Source organism: Haliotis rubra, unplaced genomic scaffold (genome assembly GCF_003918875.1).
Source record: "Haliotis rubra isolate DU_JTF1 unplaced genomic scaffold, ASM391887v1 Scf361, whole genome shotgun sequence".
In the NCBI taxonomy this organism is placed as follows: domain Eukaryota; kingdom Metazoa; phylum Mollusca; class Gastropoda; order Lepetellida; family Haliotidae; genus Haliotis; species Haliotis rubra.
In genome coordinates this window covers 1,057,414-1,073,111 of record NW_025767037.1, presented here as the reverse complement: position 1 = coordinate 1,073,111, position 15,698 = coordinate 1,057,414, and the positions used below count along the sequence as shown (strand labels likewise).

The 15,698-nt window shown below is 42.1% G+C and overlaps 1 protein-coding gene across 1 annotated transcript; it reads right to left on the bottom strand.

The window, feature by feature from the left end:
* Positions 1-1,044: 1,044 nt before the first annotated feature.
* Positions 1,045-15,221, bottom strand: LOC124285518 (solute carrier family 28 member 3-like). The gene is made up of 13 exons (XM_046721759.1): positions 15,192-15,221; positions 10,821-11,254; positions 9,510-9,654; positions 8,933-8,992; positions 8,077-8,268; positions 7,374-7,535; positions 5,447-5,659; positions 5,128-5,255; positions 3,600-3,765; positions 2,633-2,896; positions 2,113-2,293; positions 1,236-1,256; positions 1,045-1,064 (listed from the first exon to the last, which is right to left on the bottom strand). Exons 1-13 carry the CDS (start codon positions 15,219-15,221, stop codon positions 1,045-1,047), a joined length of 2,016 nt encoding a protein of 671 aa, XP_046577715.1.
* Between the last annotated feature and the right edge of the window lie 477 nt (positions 15,222-15,698).

Sequence of the window (15,698 nt, the reverse complement as noted above, 5' to 3'; positions counted from 1 at the left end):
GGGGTATACAGGGTTTTATAGCCGGAGGCGAGGTGGATAACACCTAACGAAGGACGCATAAAACCTTGTATACCCCGAATCATAATGCAACAACGAATTTATGTTACCGAATGGTTAAATCTCTCATTATGTAAATATAACATGAAAACAAACTGAAATTCAATCATATATTCAACTGCTCGATCCGAACCACTGGTTCACGGGTCACTGACTGCCGTGGATGCATGTTTTTTCCATGGGGCGGGGTATAAATGATTTATTCTCCCACGCAAAGATTTTTCCCCCGCTTGGGCGGTGTCCGGCCGTGCACCGGGGATACATGGTAATTTGTTCAAGGTCACCTTGAACCAATCAGCGATGGACATTCTCACATGAGGTAGGATAAACTTATTTGTAATACATGTATTTATTAAAACACAACTGTTACATAAAAAAATACACAACCAAGCAAACACGATTCCGCGGTCATGGCCTATAAGCAAGGCAACACCAAGTGTAGACGTCCCTGCTGCTGGTGGTGGTGGTAGTGGGTGGTGGTGGTGTGGCTGTGGGGGGCTGTGGTTTGTGCAGGGGCATGTATGTGATGCATGTTACCAGGCGGTCTGACAATTCCTCACATCTACGCTTACGTTATTACGTCGAGGCTGGCAGCAGGTAGATTTCATATATAGTTGGATGCACTTGTACAGTGTTGTGTGTGAGTATTCATTTGCACTGGTACTCGTGAAGGTCTGGGTTTGAATGAACCTCCAGTAACCCATGCTTGTCGTAAGAGGCGACTAACGGGATCTGGTGGTCAGGCTCGCTGGTTTGGTTGACACATGTCATCGGTTCCCAATTGCGCAGATCGATGCTCATGCTGTTGATCACTGAATTGTCTGGTCCAGACTCGATTATTTACAGACCACCGCCATATAGCTGGAATATTGTTGAGTGCGGCGTAAAACTAAACTCACTCACTCACTCATTTGCACTGGTGTTTACAGATGGACCGTATCATGCCAAGTGCGACGGGATGTAGATAAGCAATATAAAAGTGTCCTCCTACACCGAGTACAAGAGACCTGCAACATACAGAACATGGTCTTGTACAGAACTACAACATACAGAACATGGTCTTGTCCAGATCTACAACATACAGAACATGGTATTGTACAGATCTACAAAATACAGAACATGGTCTTGAACACAACTACAACATACAGAAAAATGTCTTGTACAAATCTACAACATACAGAACATGGTCTTGAACAGAGCTACAACATACAGAACATGGTCTTTAACACATATACAACATACAGAACATGATCTTGTACAAATCTACAACATAAAGAACATGGTCTTGTACAGAGCTACAACATACAGAACATGGTCTTGTACAGAGCTACAACATACAGAAAATGGTCTTGTACAGAGCTACAACATACAGAACATGGTCTTGTACAGAGCTACAACATACAGAACATGTTTTTGTACAGAACAACAACACCACCTGACTGAAGCTGACAGATCTTACTTTCATCGTCCCTGATGGGTGTCACTCTCTCCACCAAATGACGGATGCTGTTTTCACAAACAATCCATTACGTTTCAAATAGCAAGGGAGATTAGATGCTGTTATCGCTTGAATACATAATATACACATAGAACTTAGTGAAGCACCCCCTGACATATCTCATGATTGAAGGAGCCCTCATCTTAACCCTTATGAGCATATCTGGGAAATGAGTGGTGTGCAACAAAGGGATCCTCCTGTTCTGAACCTGGCCCAATTGGAAGCTGCTTTACACGAGGAATGGCGTAGACTGCCCCTTCAGAGGACCAGGAGGCTGACAGGGGGTATGAGGAGGAGAGTGCTGGCTGTCATACAGTCACATGGAGGTTACACTCGGTATTGACCTTGGATCGTGTTTGACGCGCAAAATGACATTTTTGAATGTTCACATTCACCAATAAATTCAATATTAAACATTCCAGGACCATACTTCCAACATCTCTTCCAACATCTCTTTACCTAGCTGTGTTTTCAAATACCCTGTTTTAACAAAAGTATATAATTATGGTTTTGAGCTATGTTGTTAACGAACTGACGATTATATGGATTTATCTTACCTGCGAAACATGCCGTCATGAAGCAAGCTAGGTTTGCTGAAAACATCGACAACACTATTTTCTTGGTAACGAATTTCTGTTTCCTTGGCACAATGGTGTAGAAAACAGCCAGGCATATCCCGATTGATACAAAGTTGGACAAGCCGCACAAGGCGTATGTTGATATAGCCTCGGATTTCTCCTTAAAAGAAACAGACATCTGCTTAGAAAAGATTTTAATTCTTGCTGCTTTATCAATAACATGTTTTAATATCGGTTGTTAAGAGCATTAACAAAAGGCATTTCCATCAGAAAGTGTATCCACAAACACACTTTATAAAGCAATCTGATATTCTCTGATCTTTTCCCAATTTAAATAGCGCAGAAATAGTGTTTATACCTGGCTCTTCACGAGAAATATTAAGTCTTCTATTGACTACCTGTCTGAATGAAACAAAACAATGGCGATAACCTATAATTTAATAAATGATAACTTCCGGTGCTTTGTTTTCGATGTGTTTCCAATGATTTGTTTACGTACTGTGATGTAACCATACTGCAGGGTTTTGTTCCAGCCATCTAAGTATAGGTCGTCTTGTATGTGTCGATATGTGCCTGTTCCATTTGTACTTTCCATGTAGTCCTGAAACACCTGTCTGTTGCCCGACATTGTGGCGAGCTGGTAGTAGGCCAGTGAAGCAGATCCCATGAGCTTGTACCCAACCAACTTGCCAATATTGCCACAGTCCTGAATGTCAGCACCCATGATGACGGCCAGCGGCCAGAATATGTAAGAACATATAAACTGAAAATACACATTTTACCGTTTGAGAATAGGGATTATATATCACTGACACACAGGATACAAAGAAAAAGTGAAGTTGTCACCATAGGCATAGTTGTAGTTATCGAGGGTCCCCTTAACAAGAAATTCTACCCTGTTAAAGGCGGCCTATCCTCTGTCATATTGGTAGGTCTAACAAACTTGTACCCAATATACTGTGTTTCTCGTCTAGCGGCATGATGTATATCAGTCCGACAATTAGAAACTGAATATGGGTACCATGACATGGCGCGTGGTCTCCTTTAAATTATGTTCTAGACCAGGATCTGTCACTTGGAATGTCTCCTATGAAGCATCACACTTATATCTTGCTCTGTTCAAATACTCTGTCGCCTCATGTCTTGCAGCACGAAACTCTGCCGCATCCTGTGCACACACACACACACACACACACACGCACGCACGCACGCACGCGCACACACACACACCACCACCACCAACAACAACAGCAACACAAGAAAAAAAACAAAAACAAAAACAACACACACAAAACAAGACACAAGCACGCACGAACACAAAACAACACACACACACACACACGCACGCACGCACGCACTGTTTTGGACTTAATCAGGCTCCTCTTGGTTTGTCTTAGGTGCAATGACAAATACTCATAACATAAATACAGGTACTTCGAAAGTGTGCACTTGACATGTTAACAAACCTCAAATGTGAGATCGTTGACGTTCACCCTGTCGCCGAACCAGCCGAGTGTCGAGTTGATGAGGGAGAGAAGGCCATAGAAGACGTACAGGTTGATGACGATGCTGCCAAATACGTGAATAGAGGACGTTGCCCCGATGGATGCCGCCTCGAAGATGCTTGTGTATCTTGCAAACACCAGCATAAAGAACATATACAACCAGCGTATGCGGTAACTTGCACATGTAATCACTTACAGTAATTTTAACGAAAGAAATACTGCCGGAAGCATTGTAAGTATAGATGGTGTCCCCGTATGGAGCAACTGTACCAGGTGTGGCTGTACAACATAGGTGTAAATAGTCATTTAGGAATCATTATCCAGGGGGAAATTAATGAATTAATCCCCCCTAAATATATAGTGTATATAGATATAGTAACCCCTAGAAGTTGTCAACAAAACCGCATCCATCGTTTGGCAGTCTGTAAGTATACCCAGACAAACGAGTGATTGATAGCATGAACAACGAGCCGTGTGATACGTGCCAAACGTGTCACAAATCCAGTTAGGTATCATATTGATGCCACCCGAAATCATATTGTAACTGTTCAGTTGTTTTGACAACTGTGGAGGTACATATAAACTATTCAAGGGACGTGCACCTCTTAAACCTGTATACAGGAGCACCTATACCTAGTGAACGCCCTTAACGACGATTAATATTGTTCCTATTAGAGTAACATGGATCACCAGTTAGGGTTGTTTCAATTACAGTGGGCATATATCAAAAGGTATCTATAGTATTAAATTAGATAGCTTGTTGATACGACTTTCGTAGCTGGTGATTCGATGACGTTCTCTCTATGGCGACCTGGCAGGTTTGTGAAGATAAGAAGTCGATTGTGAACAAATATACTGACAATAGCTGGTGGGGATGTTCACATGGCTATTCATCCTGTGGACCAACATCGTCTAGTGTTGTATACCTCAAGGTCTATATTATACAAGTTCATTTAATATGAGACGTAGTGTTTACAGCCATTCAACAACCAACTGTAACGTGATTGGATTAGTTCATTAAAAGAAGAAGGAAAATGAAAGTGTATATGCGCAACTTGCTCTACGGGAACATATTTTGCACTTGATTAAACAGATAGATTCAAATAATACCACCATTAGATGGTAAAATATTGAGGGTCTAGGGAACTTAGTATGGTTTCACACCGCTTTTAGCAATATTCCAGCAATATCAGGGCGGGGGACACCAGAAATTGGCTTCACATACTGTGCCCATGTTGGGAATAGAACCCGCGTCTTCGGCGTGACGAGAGAACCCTTTAACCACTAGGCTATCCCACCGCCTCAATGAGAGCGCGTCGTAAACATTTCAATAAGTTTCTATAAAATTGCTTTAACACGTGCCCAAAGTGAACCCAAATTCTATCTCCTCCTCCGTCCGCCCGTGATTTTATGAAACGATTTAATAAGCGCGTATTGTCACTGTTGATTTCTTCCAGGAGGTGTACTGAATTTAATAAGAGGTCCTCACTTTTTACTTCCCAGGTCGCATGTGTTTTTGTGGTTAATGGGTCGCGACTCTGGGTACAGCAACTTGGAGATGGCGATGGAGGCGGGTGCCGACATCACACACGCCGGGATCAGGTACGACACAGATATCTGGGAACACATGACATATCTTTCTAAAACTTTGATGACACATGTAAGGAAATGTTTTGATCGGTGATATTTTCAAAAGAGAAATTGCACTAACGACAAAATGCACAGCTGAGAAACACATCAGTGTCTTCATCCCTGAACAGTGCCGGAGGGTGAAGAAGAAATAACAGCAATCACCAACTATAAACTACAATGAAGTCCACCTTTGACTTCTCGCACACATGCATGCACGCTCGCACACGCAGCCGTAGTGACAGACTGTAAGTGTAGTACTCTACCCCGAAAGATGAGACAACCCCGATGAACGTTCCCGACACTGAGGCCTGCCCGGCTACCAGCACTGTGAAGATCTCCGACCTCGACATCAGCTCCATGTACGGCTTCATTGCCAGACCAGTGGACGGCTGAAACACACCATGAGAAATACTGAGACATAACGTCTCTGGGCGACTGACATAAACAGGTACAGTGGGTGAAACCCTGATGACATGTCTCGGTGAAACATACAGGTACAGTGATAACATGTCTCAGTCAAACATTGAGTTACAGTGATGACATGTCCCAGTCAAACATTGAGGTACAGTGATGAAATGTCTCAGTCAAACATTGAGGTACAGTGATGACATGTCTCAGTCAAACATTGAGGTACAGTGATGACATGTCCCAGTCAAACGTTGAGGTACAGTGATGACATGTCTCAAACATTGAGGTACAGTGATGACATGTCCCAGTCAAACATTGAGGTACAGTGATGACATGTCTCAGTCAAACATTGAGGTACAGTGATGGCATGCCTCAGTCAAACATTGAGGTACAGTGATGACATGTCTCAGTCAAACATTGAGGTACAGTGATGACATGTCTCAGTCAAACATTGAGGTACAGTGATGACATGTCTCAGTCAAACATTGAGGTACAGTGATGACATGTCTCAGTCAAACATTGAGGTACAGTGATGATATGTCTCAGTCAAACAATGAGGTACAGTGATGACAATTCTCAGTCAAACATTGAGGTACGGTGATGACATGCCTCAGTCGAACATTGAGGTACAGTGATGACATATCTGGATCAATGGTACATGACATGTCTGGGTCAAACATACAGGTACAGTGATGACATGTCTGGGTCAAACATACAGGTACAGTGATGACATGTCTGGGTCAAACATACATACAGGTACAGTGATGACATGTCTGGGTCAAACATACATACAGGTACAGTGATGACATGTCTGGGTCAAACATGGAGGTACAGTGATGACATGTCTGGTCAAACATACAGGTACAGTGATGACATGTCTGGGTCAAACATACAGGTACAGTGATGACATGTCTGGGTCAAACATACAGGTACAGTGATGACATGTCTGGGTCAAACATACAGGTACAGTGATGACATGTCTGGGTCAAACATACAGGTACAGTGATGACATGTCTGGGTCAAACATACAGGTACAGTGATGACATGTCTGGGTCAAACATACAGGTACAGTGATGACATGTCTGGGTCAAACACAGGTACAGTGTTGACATGTCTGGGTCAAACATACAGGTACAGTGATGACATGTCTGGGTCAAACAAACATACAGTGTTGACATGTACAGTGATGACATATCTGGGTCAAACAAACATACAGTGATGACATGTCTGGGTCAAACATACAGGTACAGTGATGACATGTCTGGGTCAAACATACAGGTACAGTGATGACATGTCTGGGTCAAACATACAGGTACAGTGATGACATGTCTGGGTCAAACATACAGGTACAGTGATGACATGTCTGGGTCAAACATACAGGTACAGTGATGACATGTCTGGGTCAAACATACAGGTACAGTGATGACATGTCTGGGTCAAACATACAGGTACAGTGATGGCATGTCTGGGTCAAACATACAGGTACAGTGATGGCATGTCTGGGTCAAACATACAGGTACAGTGATGGCATGTCTGGGTCAAACATACAGGTACAGTGATGGCATGTCTGGGTCAAACATACAGGTACAGTAATGCTACTGGTACTATTCATAATATAACAGGATTCATGTGTGTACTACGTCCATGCACGTTCTGCTAATACAACTGCCGTGTTTCTCCCTTGGGTTAACTCACGTAATCGATGAGTATGTTAGTGGCCACGCAGATGGACTCCCGGTCAGTGATGTCCAGTGACCATCTCAGGAAACGACCAATGACTTTGACAAACCACTGCATCGCTCCAATGTAGTACATTACGGCCACCAATGCGTTGATGAAGAAAATGCACGGGAATGACTGGAAATAGAAAAAGGATGCGAGGTGACGCAGTGTTACATCGTGTCCAAGATCAATGCACTGACAATTGCGTGCACGTGCGTATGGTATGTGTGTATGCATGTGTGCGTGCGTGCGTGCGTGCGTGCGTGCGTGTTTGCCTGTTTAATGCTGCCAGCCAACGGAGATGTTTTACAGATGACGCATATTCCATTACCCCAGAGCCGACAGTCCTAGTGTTGCCCGTCTAATGCTGAGCGAAAGAGAGAACAACACTCTTCATGATCTATTGGTTTGACACTTCAGAGGATCGAACAACTGATCCGGGCAAACGCACTTTCCACTGGACCACAAATTCGCTTAGAAGAGAAACAACCTTAATTGTCTTTTCTGTAATAGTTACCCTATAACAATAATACATGCTAGTTAAAGGTTGCTGGCTTAATGATTTACTCATACTTGTTCGTTCACATCACACACACGATGGTATAAACAGCAGTAGTTTACACTGTGGGCGATCATAGGTTAAATGATGTAACATCCAAACACATGCAATACCCACGCCAAATATCAGATTATGGTCTCTGTAGCTCTTCCCGAACATGAACTCTGAACCTTTCCTTGAATTCTTCAGCACATTGTTGACTCGCTCTGCCATCCAACTAACAGAACCAGAGCCAACCTCTGTACGCAGGATGAACAGGGCCAACATAAACTGAAGGGCAACCGACCAGAACACCGTGTGCCAGTTGACCTGAAGCACAAGAAGACACCATACACTAAGGTTGACCTGCAACACAAACACAGCTGAGGCACCAAGAACTTGGGTTGACCTGCAACATAAACACAGCTGGGACACCAAGAACTTGGGTTGACCTGCAACATAAACACAGCTGAGACACCAAGAACTTCGGTTGACCTGCAACATAAACACAGCTGAGACACCAAGAACTTGGGTTGACCTGCAACATAAACACAGCTGGGACACCAAGAACTTGGGTTGACCTGCAAAATAAACACAGCTGAGTCACCAAGAACTTCGGTTGACCTGCAAAACAAACACAGCTGAGGCACCAAGAACTTCGGTTGACCTACAACATAAACACAGCTGGGACACCAAGAACTTCGGTTGACCTGCAACATAAACACAGCTGAGACACCAAGAACTTCGGTTGACCTGCAACACAAACACAGCTGAGACACCAAGGACTTCGGTTGACCTGCAACATAAACACAGCTGAGACACCAAGAACTTCGGTCGACCTACAACATAAACACAGCTGAGACACCAAGAACTTCGGTTGACCTGCAACACAAACACAGCTGAGGCACCAAGAACTTCGGTTGACCTGCAACATAAACACAGCTTAGACACCAAGAACTTCGGTTGACCTGCAACATAAACACAGCTGAGTCACGAAGAACTTGGGTTGACCTGCAACACAAACACAGCTGAGACACCAAGAACTTGGGTTGACCTGCAACATAAACACAGCTGAGTCACCAAAAACTTCGGTTGACCTGCAAAACAAACACAGCTGAGACACCAAGAACTTCGGTTGACCTGCAACATAAACACAGCTGAGACACCAAGAACTTCGGTTGACCTGCAACATAAACACAGCTGAGACACCAAGAACTTCGGTTGACCTGCAACATAAACACAGCTGAGGCACCAAGAACTTCGGTTGACCTGCAACATAAACACAGCTGAGACACCAAGAACTTCGGTTGACCTGCAACATAAACACAGCTGAGTCACCAAGAACTTAGGTTGACCTGCAACATAAACACAGCTGAGACACCAAGAACTTAGGTTGACCTGCAACATAAACACAGCTGAGACACCAAGAACTTAGGTTGACCTGCAACATAAACACAGCTGAGACACCAAGAACTTAGGTTGACCTGCAACATAAACGCAACTAGAACACCATGGCACTTCAGCTCACTGCAACAAATGATAATATACTCTTGGGTCTCATGTTAAAGTACCTTAGCAGGCCGATTGGAGAGCAGGAATGCGACCACTATGAAGAAAGCCAGTCCCCCTACAGAGACGAGGTTCCGGGGTTCTTTCATGCCCACCTCCAGCACGAGGAACACAACGATCGACGCGCTGGTAGATACATACAACAGCCTGCAACATAGGAAGGTGTGAGTTGTATAACTGGTATAGGTGAGTTGCAATATGGGAACATGTGAGTAGGAAGGTTGGTACAAGAGCATTGAAACATGCTTACATGTAAGTTGAAACACTGGTACAGGTGGGTTGAAATTCAGAGTAGTTTTAAGTGAGTGAGTGTGTTTAGTTTTATGCCACACTTAGCAATATTCCAGCTTTATGGCTGTGGTTTGTAAATAATCGAGTCTGGACCAGACAATCCAGTGAGCAACAGCATGAGCATCGATCTACGCAATTGGGAACCGATGACATGTGTCAACCAAGTCAGCGAGCCTGACCACCCGATCCCGTTAGTCGCCTCTTACGACAAGCATGGGTAACTGAAGATCAGTATTCTAACCCGGATCTTCACGGGTCGTAAAACTACAGACTATAGTACTTTTAAGGGATTGAGCCCATACGGGATTCGAACCCACACACTCAGAGTCAGGACCCTATTCGCTACAACCCCAAAAAGTGCTAGAATCTGTACTTACTAAGAAAATGTAATCCCTACTAAATCGTATAGTAGGGATGATATGGCATTGTGTATATTCAAAATTAACTGTTTTCACTAGGAAGCTCGAGGTCCACGTCAACAGCTATATACGTTCATGGAAACTAAGACGCAAGTCAACTGTATAGTTATAAGTCTACCCATATGTACATATAGTGCATCTGCGTACATGTAGGGAAACCGAACTACAAATTAACAGCTACGAAAGGAAGCCATGTAAGGACTTGCACACTAGTTAAGTACTTTGAACTCCTGGAAGTCCTGTTAAACCAGCAGCACCGCCGACGGTAATTCTGATACTCTTCAGGGCATTGTGACTGAACGGTTATTTCTTTGAAAGGTTTAGAACAGCTAGTGACGGTTGACAATACTGCGTCCATTATCATTTGAAGGTTTTGATGTGCATGGAAAGATTAATCGTTCCGAGCTCACATGCACAATGCCAGCTGGTAAAACATATTTATTTATATCACAGAGAGGGATATATATGATATTGACACTCCATATAATCGACACAAACCAATCTGTCACTCCATTCGGTACTCTTAGATATGTTACACATTATAAATATACATATCGGTGGGACCACTAACCATCTTGCAATTCTCCTGGCCTTTGCGATCACTTTCTTATCATGGAATGTAAGCTTTCTCTCAGTCCAGTTGTATCTTGGGATGATGTTTTTCTCACAACTTTAGTGATGAGTAACACACCTCCAAACACAGTGAAGGCCAGGAGCCTGATAGAGCCTTCATCGCCAAACGTCAACACCATGGAAAAGACAAAATATATGAGATACAGAACCAGCAGTGAGCACTTGATGATAGTTCCACATCGTCCCTGAATACATGCTGGCACTGAGGACCGGAGGCAGGTCCGCAGAGATGAGGTCTTCCTGGAACAACAGTTGTCTTCCTCTTCGTCCTCGGCGTCACTGAAGTCATCATCGTCAACAACATTCATATTCTCGGTGCCATGTACCACGTCCTCCTCGACAGCCTTACACTCTTGCATTGTCTTCATGCTGATCACCACGGTGCTGTTGTTGTTGATGGCGGCCTACAACACAAGCAGGAGCCTGCTGCATCGACACTAGTGTACGGTACGACTACAAACGTTGTTTGTATAACAACAATGATAACTGTTATAACGCGCATCATATGTTATATCCGTTGTTCACCACCAACCATATCATTCATGTAGTGTGTAGAAAGTTAATTAGTCTACGCAAGCGCAAAATATTTACTCTTTTTCAGATTCCTGTCTTGTGTTACCTCCAATGGTTTTACAACCGAGGTAGTACTGACAATGGGGGTTGCTTTTCTTGAACTTAAAGAAAATCTTTCGAATTCATTGTTGCTTTGGAAACTTCATATATTGTAAATGTCGGTCATTGTTCATGGTTATTGGTTCGAATCCCAGCGCTATATGCATTCATCTCTGAAGACATTCCTCCAGTCCCACACTGCTGCACATACAATACATGTGTTGCCTCTCTGACCAACTGAATCTGTTCGAACTATGCCTCTGTTCAGCCAGCAGTGGGTGGAATCCAGGTAGAATGAGATGGTAATATGACCCTCCAGCACCTCAAACACAGCTTGGGTCGTATACTCGTATGGGGCTGAGAATTGCCGGCGTAATAAAGGGCTTTGAACGTGATATTCTACGTGGAAAAACGCCATACAAATAGACTGTTATCATTATGATATATCAAAACATTAATTCGCTTTGTAAAGTGGCGTAAGGTAGGAGTGCCAGAAACCTGTACTCACTCACTTTCTCGATATCATTTTCAATTAAACGAGGCTAAGGGAGCCTTGGTAAATTAGCAAGATATTTCATCGCAATAATGTGTTGTGGAGTCTGTTTTTCAAGTCCATGTAATTCCTACATATTTAATCCTGGACATGCCATGGTTCACATAACATCGACGCATCGATAAGATACGCGATATACATGTACCTGTATCGATTGGTGTTTTAGTCCCGTCTTGTTTCAAACACAGATCTATTCATTCATTTTCATTTTCAACAAAATAGCCGATAATCAAGTATAACGATATAGGTATCGCATCTGCAGATAGCCGGGTGATCCCATCCCTGCTGAATACATCAAACTTCCAGTAACCAACGCCCCGTAACCTACAGACTTTGCTCCTTCCACGGTATCCTCCCAAAACGCAGACCCGTTAAAACAACACTTGCATCCGTGATTAGTAGGCTGTACCCTTGATTAAGAAAAATGACATTACCCATGTAACGAGTTTTGACAATGTAGCAAGTGATCCTATATTTCATATTTATGTAATCTGGTGCGATTTAAATATCATTTGTGAATGTCAGCCCAGTGGTTTCAGGGTAAACCATTCTACAACGGACCACATGTTTACACTTCAGGCTATCATACAGAAATATTCATGTAAAAACAGAGTAGATTGTGTTGTCTTTTTATCAATTTTTCAAAAGCTTACACTTAAACATGATATACTTATAGATTCTCTTCGTAAGGTTGGATTAGATGGGAAGCTTTTAGATATTATTACCTGTATGTATAGTTCACTTTGTGACTGTGTAAGAACCCCTGAGGGACTTTCTAAACAATGTTCCTGTAATGTGGGTACCCGTCAGGACGGTACCCGTCAGGAATGCATGGCAACATGAATGAAAGTAAATCTTAAGAAAACAAAAGTGGTTGTTTTCAGAAATGGAGGGCCTCTTAGATGTTATGAAAAGTGGTATTTTAATGGGGAGCAAATAGTATCTTTTTATAAATATCTTGGCATTATATTTACACCAAAACTTGTTAGTTCTCGAGTTTTTTGTAAAGCAATGACTATAATCAAGGACTCTGTACATCATGTAAATCTAAAGGTCTAACCTATTTTGAAGATGAATTCCATGTACTGTTCATTTGTGAATCCTATTCACAACTCAGAGATAGGTATATTACAAAATTTGTTAAAAAGCCTAACACTGTATATTCTTTAGCAAATCTTTTCAAGAATACTATTGTAGACACTGTAAAATCTGTTGCCTTGTATCTAATTTACTTTAAAATGATTATTGTAAACACACTTGAAAGATCATTGTGCCCCTGACGACACTGGAATTTCTTTTTGAATGTATTTTGGGCCTACAGCCTTTACTGGAGATAAACTCTGTCTGTCTGCCTGTCTGTCTGTCTGTCTGTCAATACTATTTCAAAGTTGTTACCAATGAAATTTCATTTATACACTTTATCACACTCGGTGTCAATCATGCTTTGTTCATCAGTCACAATCTTCCTAACAACAATATCAATCATTCCTAGTTTATCAGTCATCAAGAGCAGATTAAAGAGAGAAGCTGTATTTTAAGACAATGCCTCAGTGACGCAACATAGCGGGAATCCCTTACAGTAGGGGAGTGGACCAGGCCAGGAAGGTCTGCGTTTTGGGAGGTCTGCGTTTTGGGAGTAAACCCCCTTCTACATGGCCACATGTAACCTCATTAATTAATGTTCGATAATAGAGTTCGATCCCTATGTATCTCTGCCCTTCCCAAACATCGTAAATAATGTATAATGTTTGTTATATTTTTTAAAATACAGCAATAACTAATAAAAGCTGATAATTTTAATGAAATTGTCGCGTTGTCGCATTTTTGTTAAAAAACTAAGCATTCCATACATTATATAATACCGCCTAGGATTCATTTTGAGCCACGTCAAAAATGGATATTCTCTCTCGTTTGCTTGACAGTTTCAGAAAAAAACATCCCACCAATATTTCTCTGGAAACTCCTAACGTTCACTGTTTTGTCGCGTGGTCTGCTTGTGCATTGTATGAACGACCCCAGTATCAACAAGGGAGATTTGTTGCTCCCGTATATTCATGTCAACAATCGTGAGTTGAATTCTGTCAAAAACTGGAGCAAGCATTCCGTAAGATGACAGTTTGTAAAGAGTAATGGAACCATTCTATTAGATTTTAACCTTTCTGTAATACATTCGACCCACGAACGGGGCCCGACAGCAGGGGAGCAATTGGAATGATAAGAAACATGTTTTCAAAGTCGATGGGTGACCACTTGAGTCCGAATACCGTTCAGCTAGGTATTCATGTTCTCCAACCAATAAACAATACGAGTCCAGTCTGGTCTAGTGTATGTAGTTCGCCGTTTCATCTGAGCCTTTCATTAGCTTGTTGGCGTTAAAACTGCTGTAAACAATGGCAGGATAAAAAATAAGATCCTCAGTCGACTGGGCTTTCGTGCGGTAGATATCTGACTTTAGAATACACGTACAGTGCCTTTCAATCATGAGATAATCATATACATCAACACTTACACTCATCATAGTCACAGTGGATGCCCTTCCATTTTCCATGTTTAGGATCTGTTCACTTTAAACAGATGCTAACATTTAATGCTGTTACGAAATCCACCTACCCTTGAACTTGATCTGTTCATATTCAAGACTTGTTAATGTGGAAACATGTAATATGCTGTCCTGCTATATGTAGAATAACTTCCAAGATGTTGGCATATATCTTCACAGGACTCGTTCAGTATTCCCTGTATATGCTTTTACCCAGGTAACACGCCACAAATGTAATATTAGTACTAAATAATGGGAACGAACATCTGAACGTTATTGGTAAAATCTATGATCTATGGGATTTATGAGTCATTGAAGTTATGCTTAAGACATGTCCCATTTGGTATGGTAGTTCTCGGGACTGTTTATTAGTTGTCTTATTCAAGCCCGGATATGCATGGCATTTGCGAGACGGTTGACCGCAATGATGACAGGGAGACTTGTTTCTATGAAGGCAATGGGACTTTCAAATGGACAATTATCAATAACATGTCATATTTGCTCTTAGTGTGTAACGAACACACCGGAATACATTGCTACGACTGGTTTGTTTGTTAGTCTTCAATAGTTTCATTAATATTTGTGTACTTGTGTTATACAGTAGATTAGTCTTCTTGCACAAGAAAGATGAACGTACCTCTGAGCTGTCCTGAGTGGTGAGAGCCATGCTTTCCCATAGTTCCCCGGTATCCGCTCGTTTCATGCTGTCCAAATTTATGCAACTCTCAGAGGTCCCTTCTGTCATCCTGTCACAAACAGACATCATGTTTGACAGGTCGAGATATATTACCTCCTTTGCGCTAGGTTGAACATATATATGTGCATGTGTATGTTTAAGTATATTTTATGTATGTAAATGTCATACACTTATCCGTTCTCTGTAAATTTCGGCCTAATGTGGCACATAACTGATATCTCAAACTCATTAACATGAACTAAATTATATGCTGATGTATTCACAACTGAAGCGATTCTTGCGTACATCACACCTTATCATATATATTTTTCAGATACTTGAGCAATTCAGTAGTAATGATGAATATGTCACGTCCTCCAGTATTGTGCTGTCAGATGCTGATGGCCGTTATCTTGCACCACTCACTGCCGTAACAGCTTGTCTACAGATTCGGTTTGTACATGCAGC

Excerpts from the sequence above, each read along its gene's own strand:
- LOC124285518 (XM_046721759.1), bottom strand. The coding sequence starts at position 15,221 with ATGGCTCTCACCACTCAGGACAGCTCAGAG. Across the intron at positions 8,993-9,509 it reads TCTCCAATCGGCCTGCTAAG|GTCAACCCAAGTTCTTGGTG; the intron begins GTACTTTAACAT and ends TTTATGTTGCAG. Across the intron at positions 5,660-7,373 it reads CTAACATACTCATCGATTAC|CCGTCCACTGGTCTGGCAAT; the intron begins GTGAGTTAACCC and ends GGTGTGTTTCAG.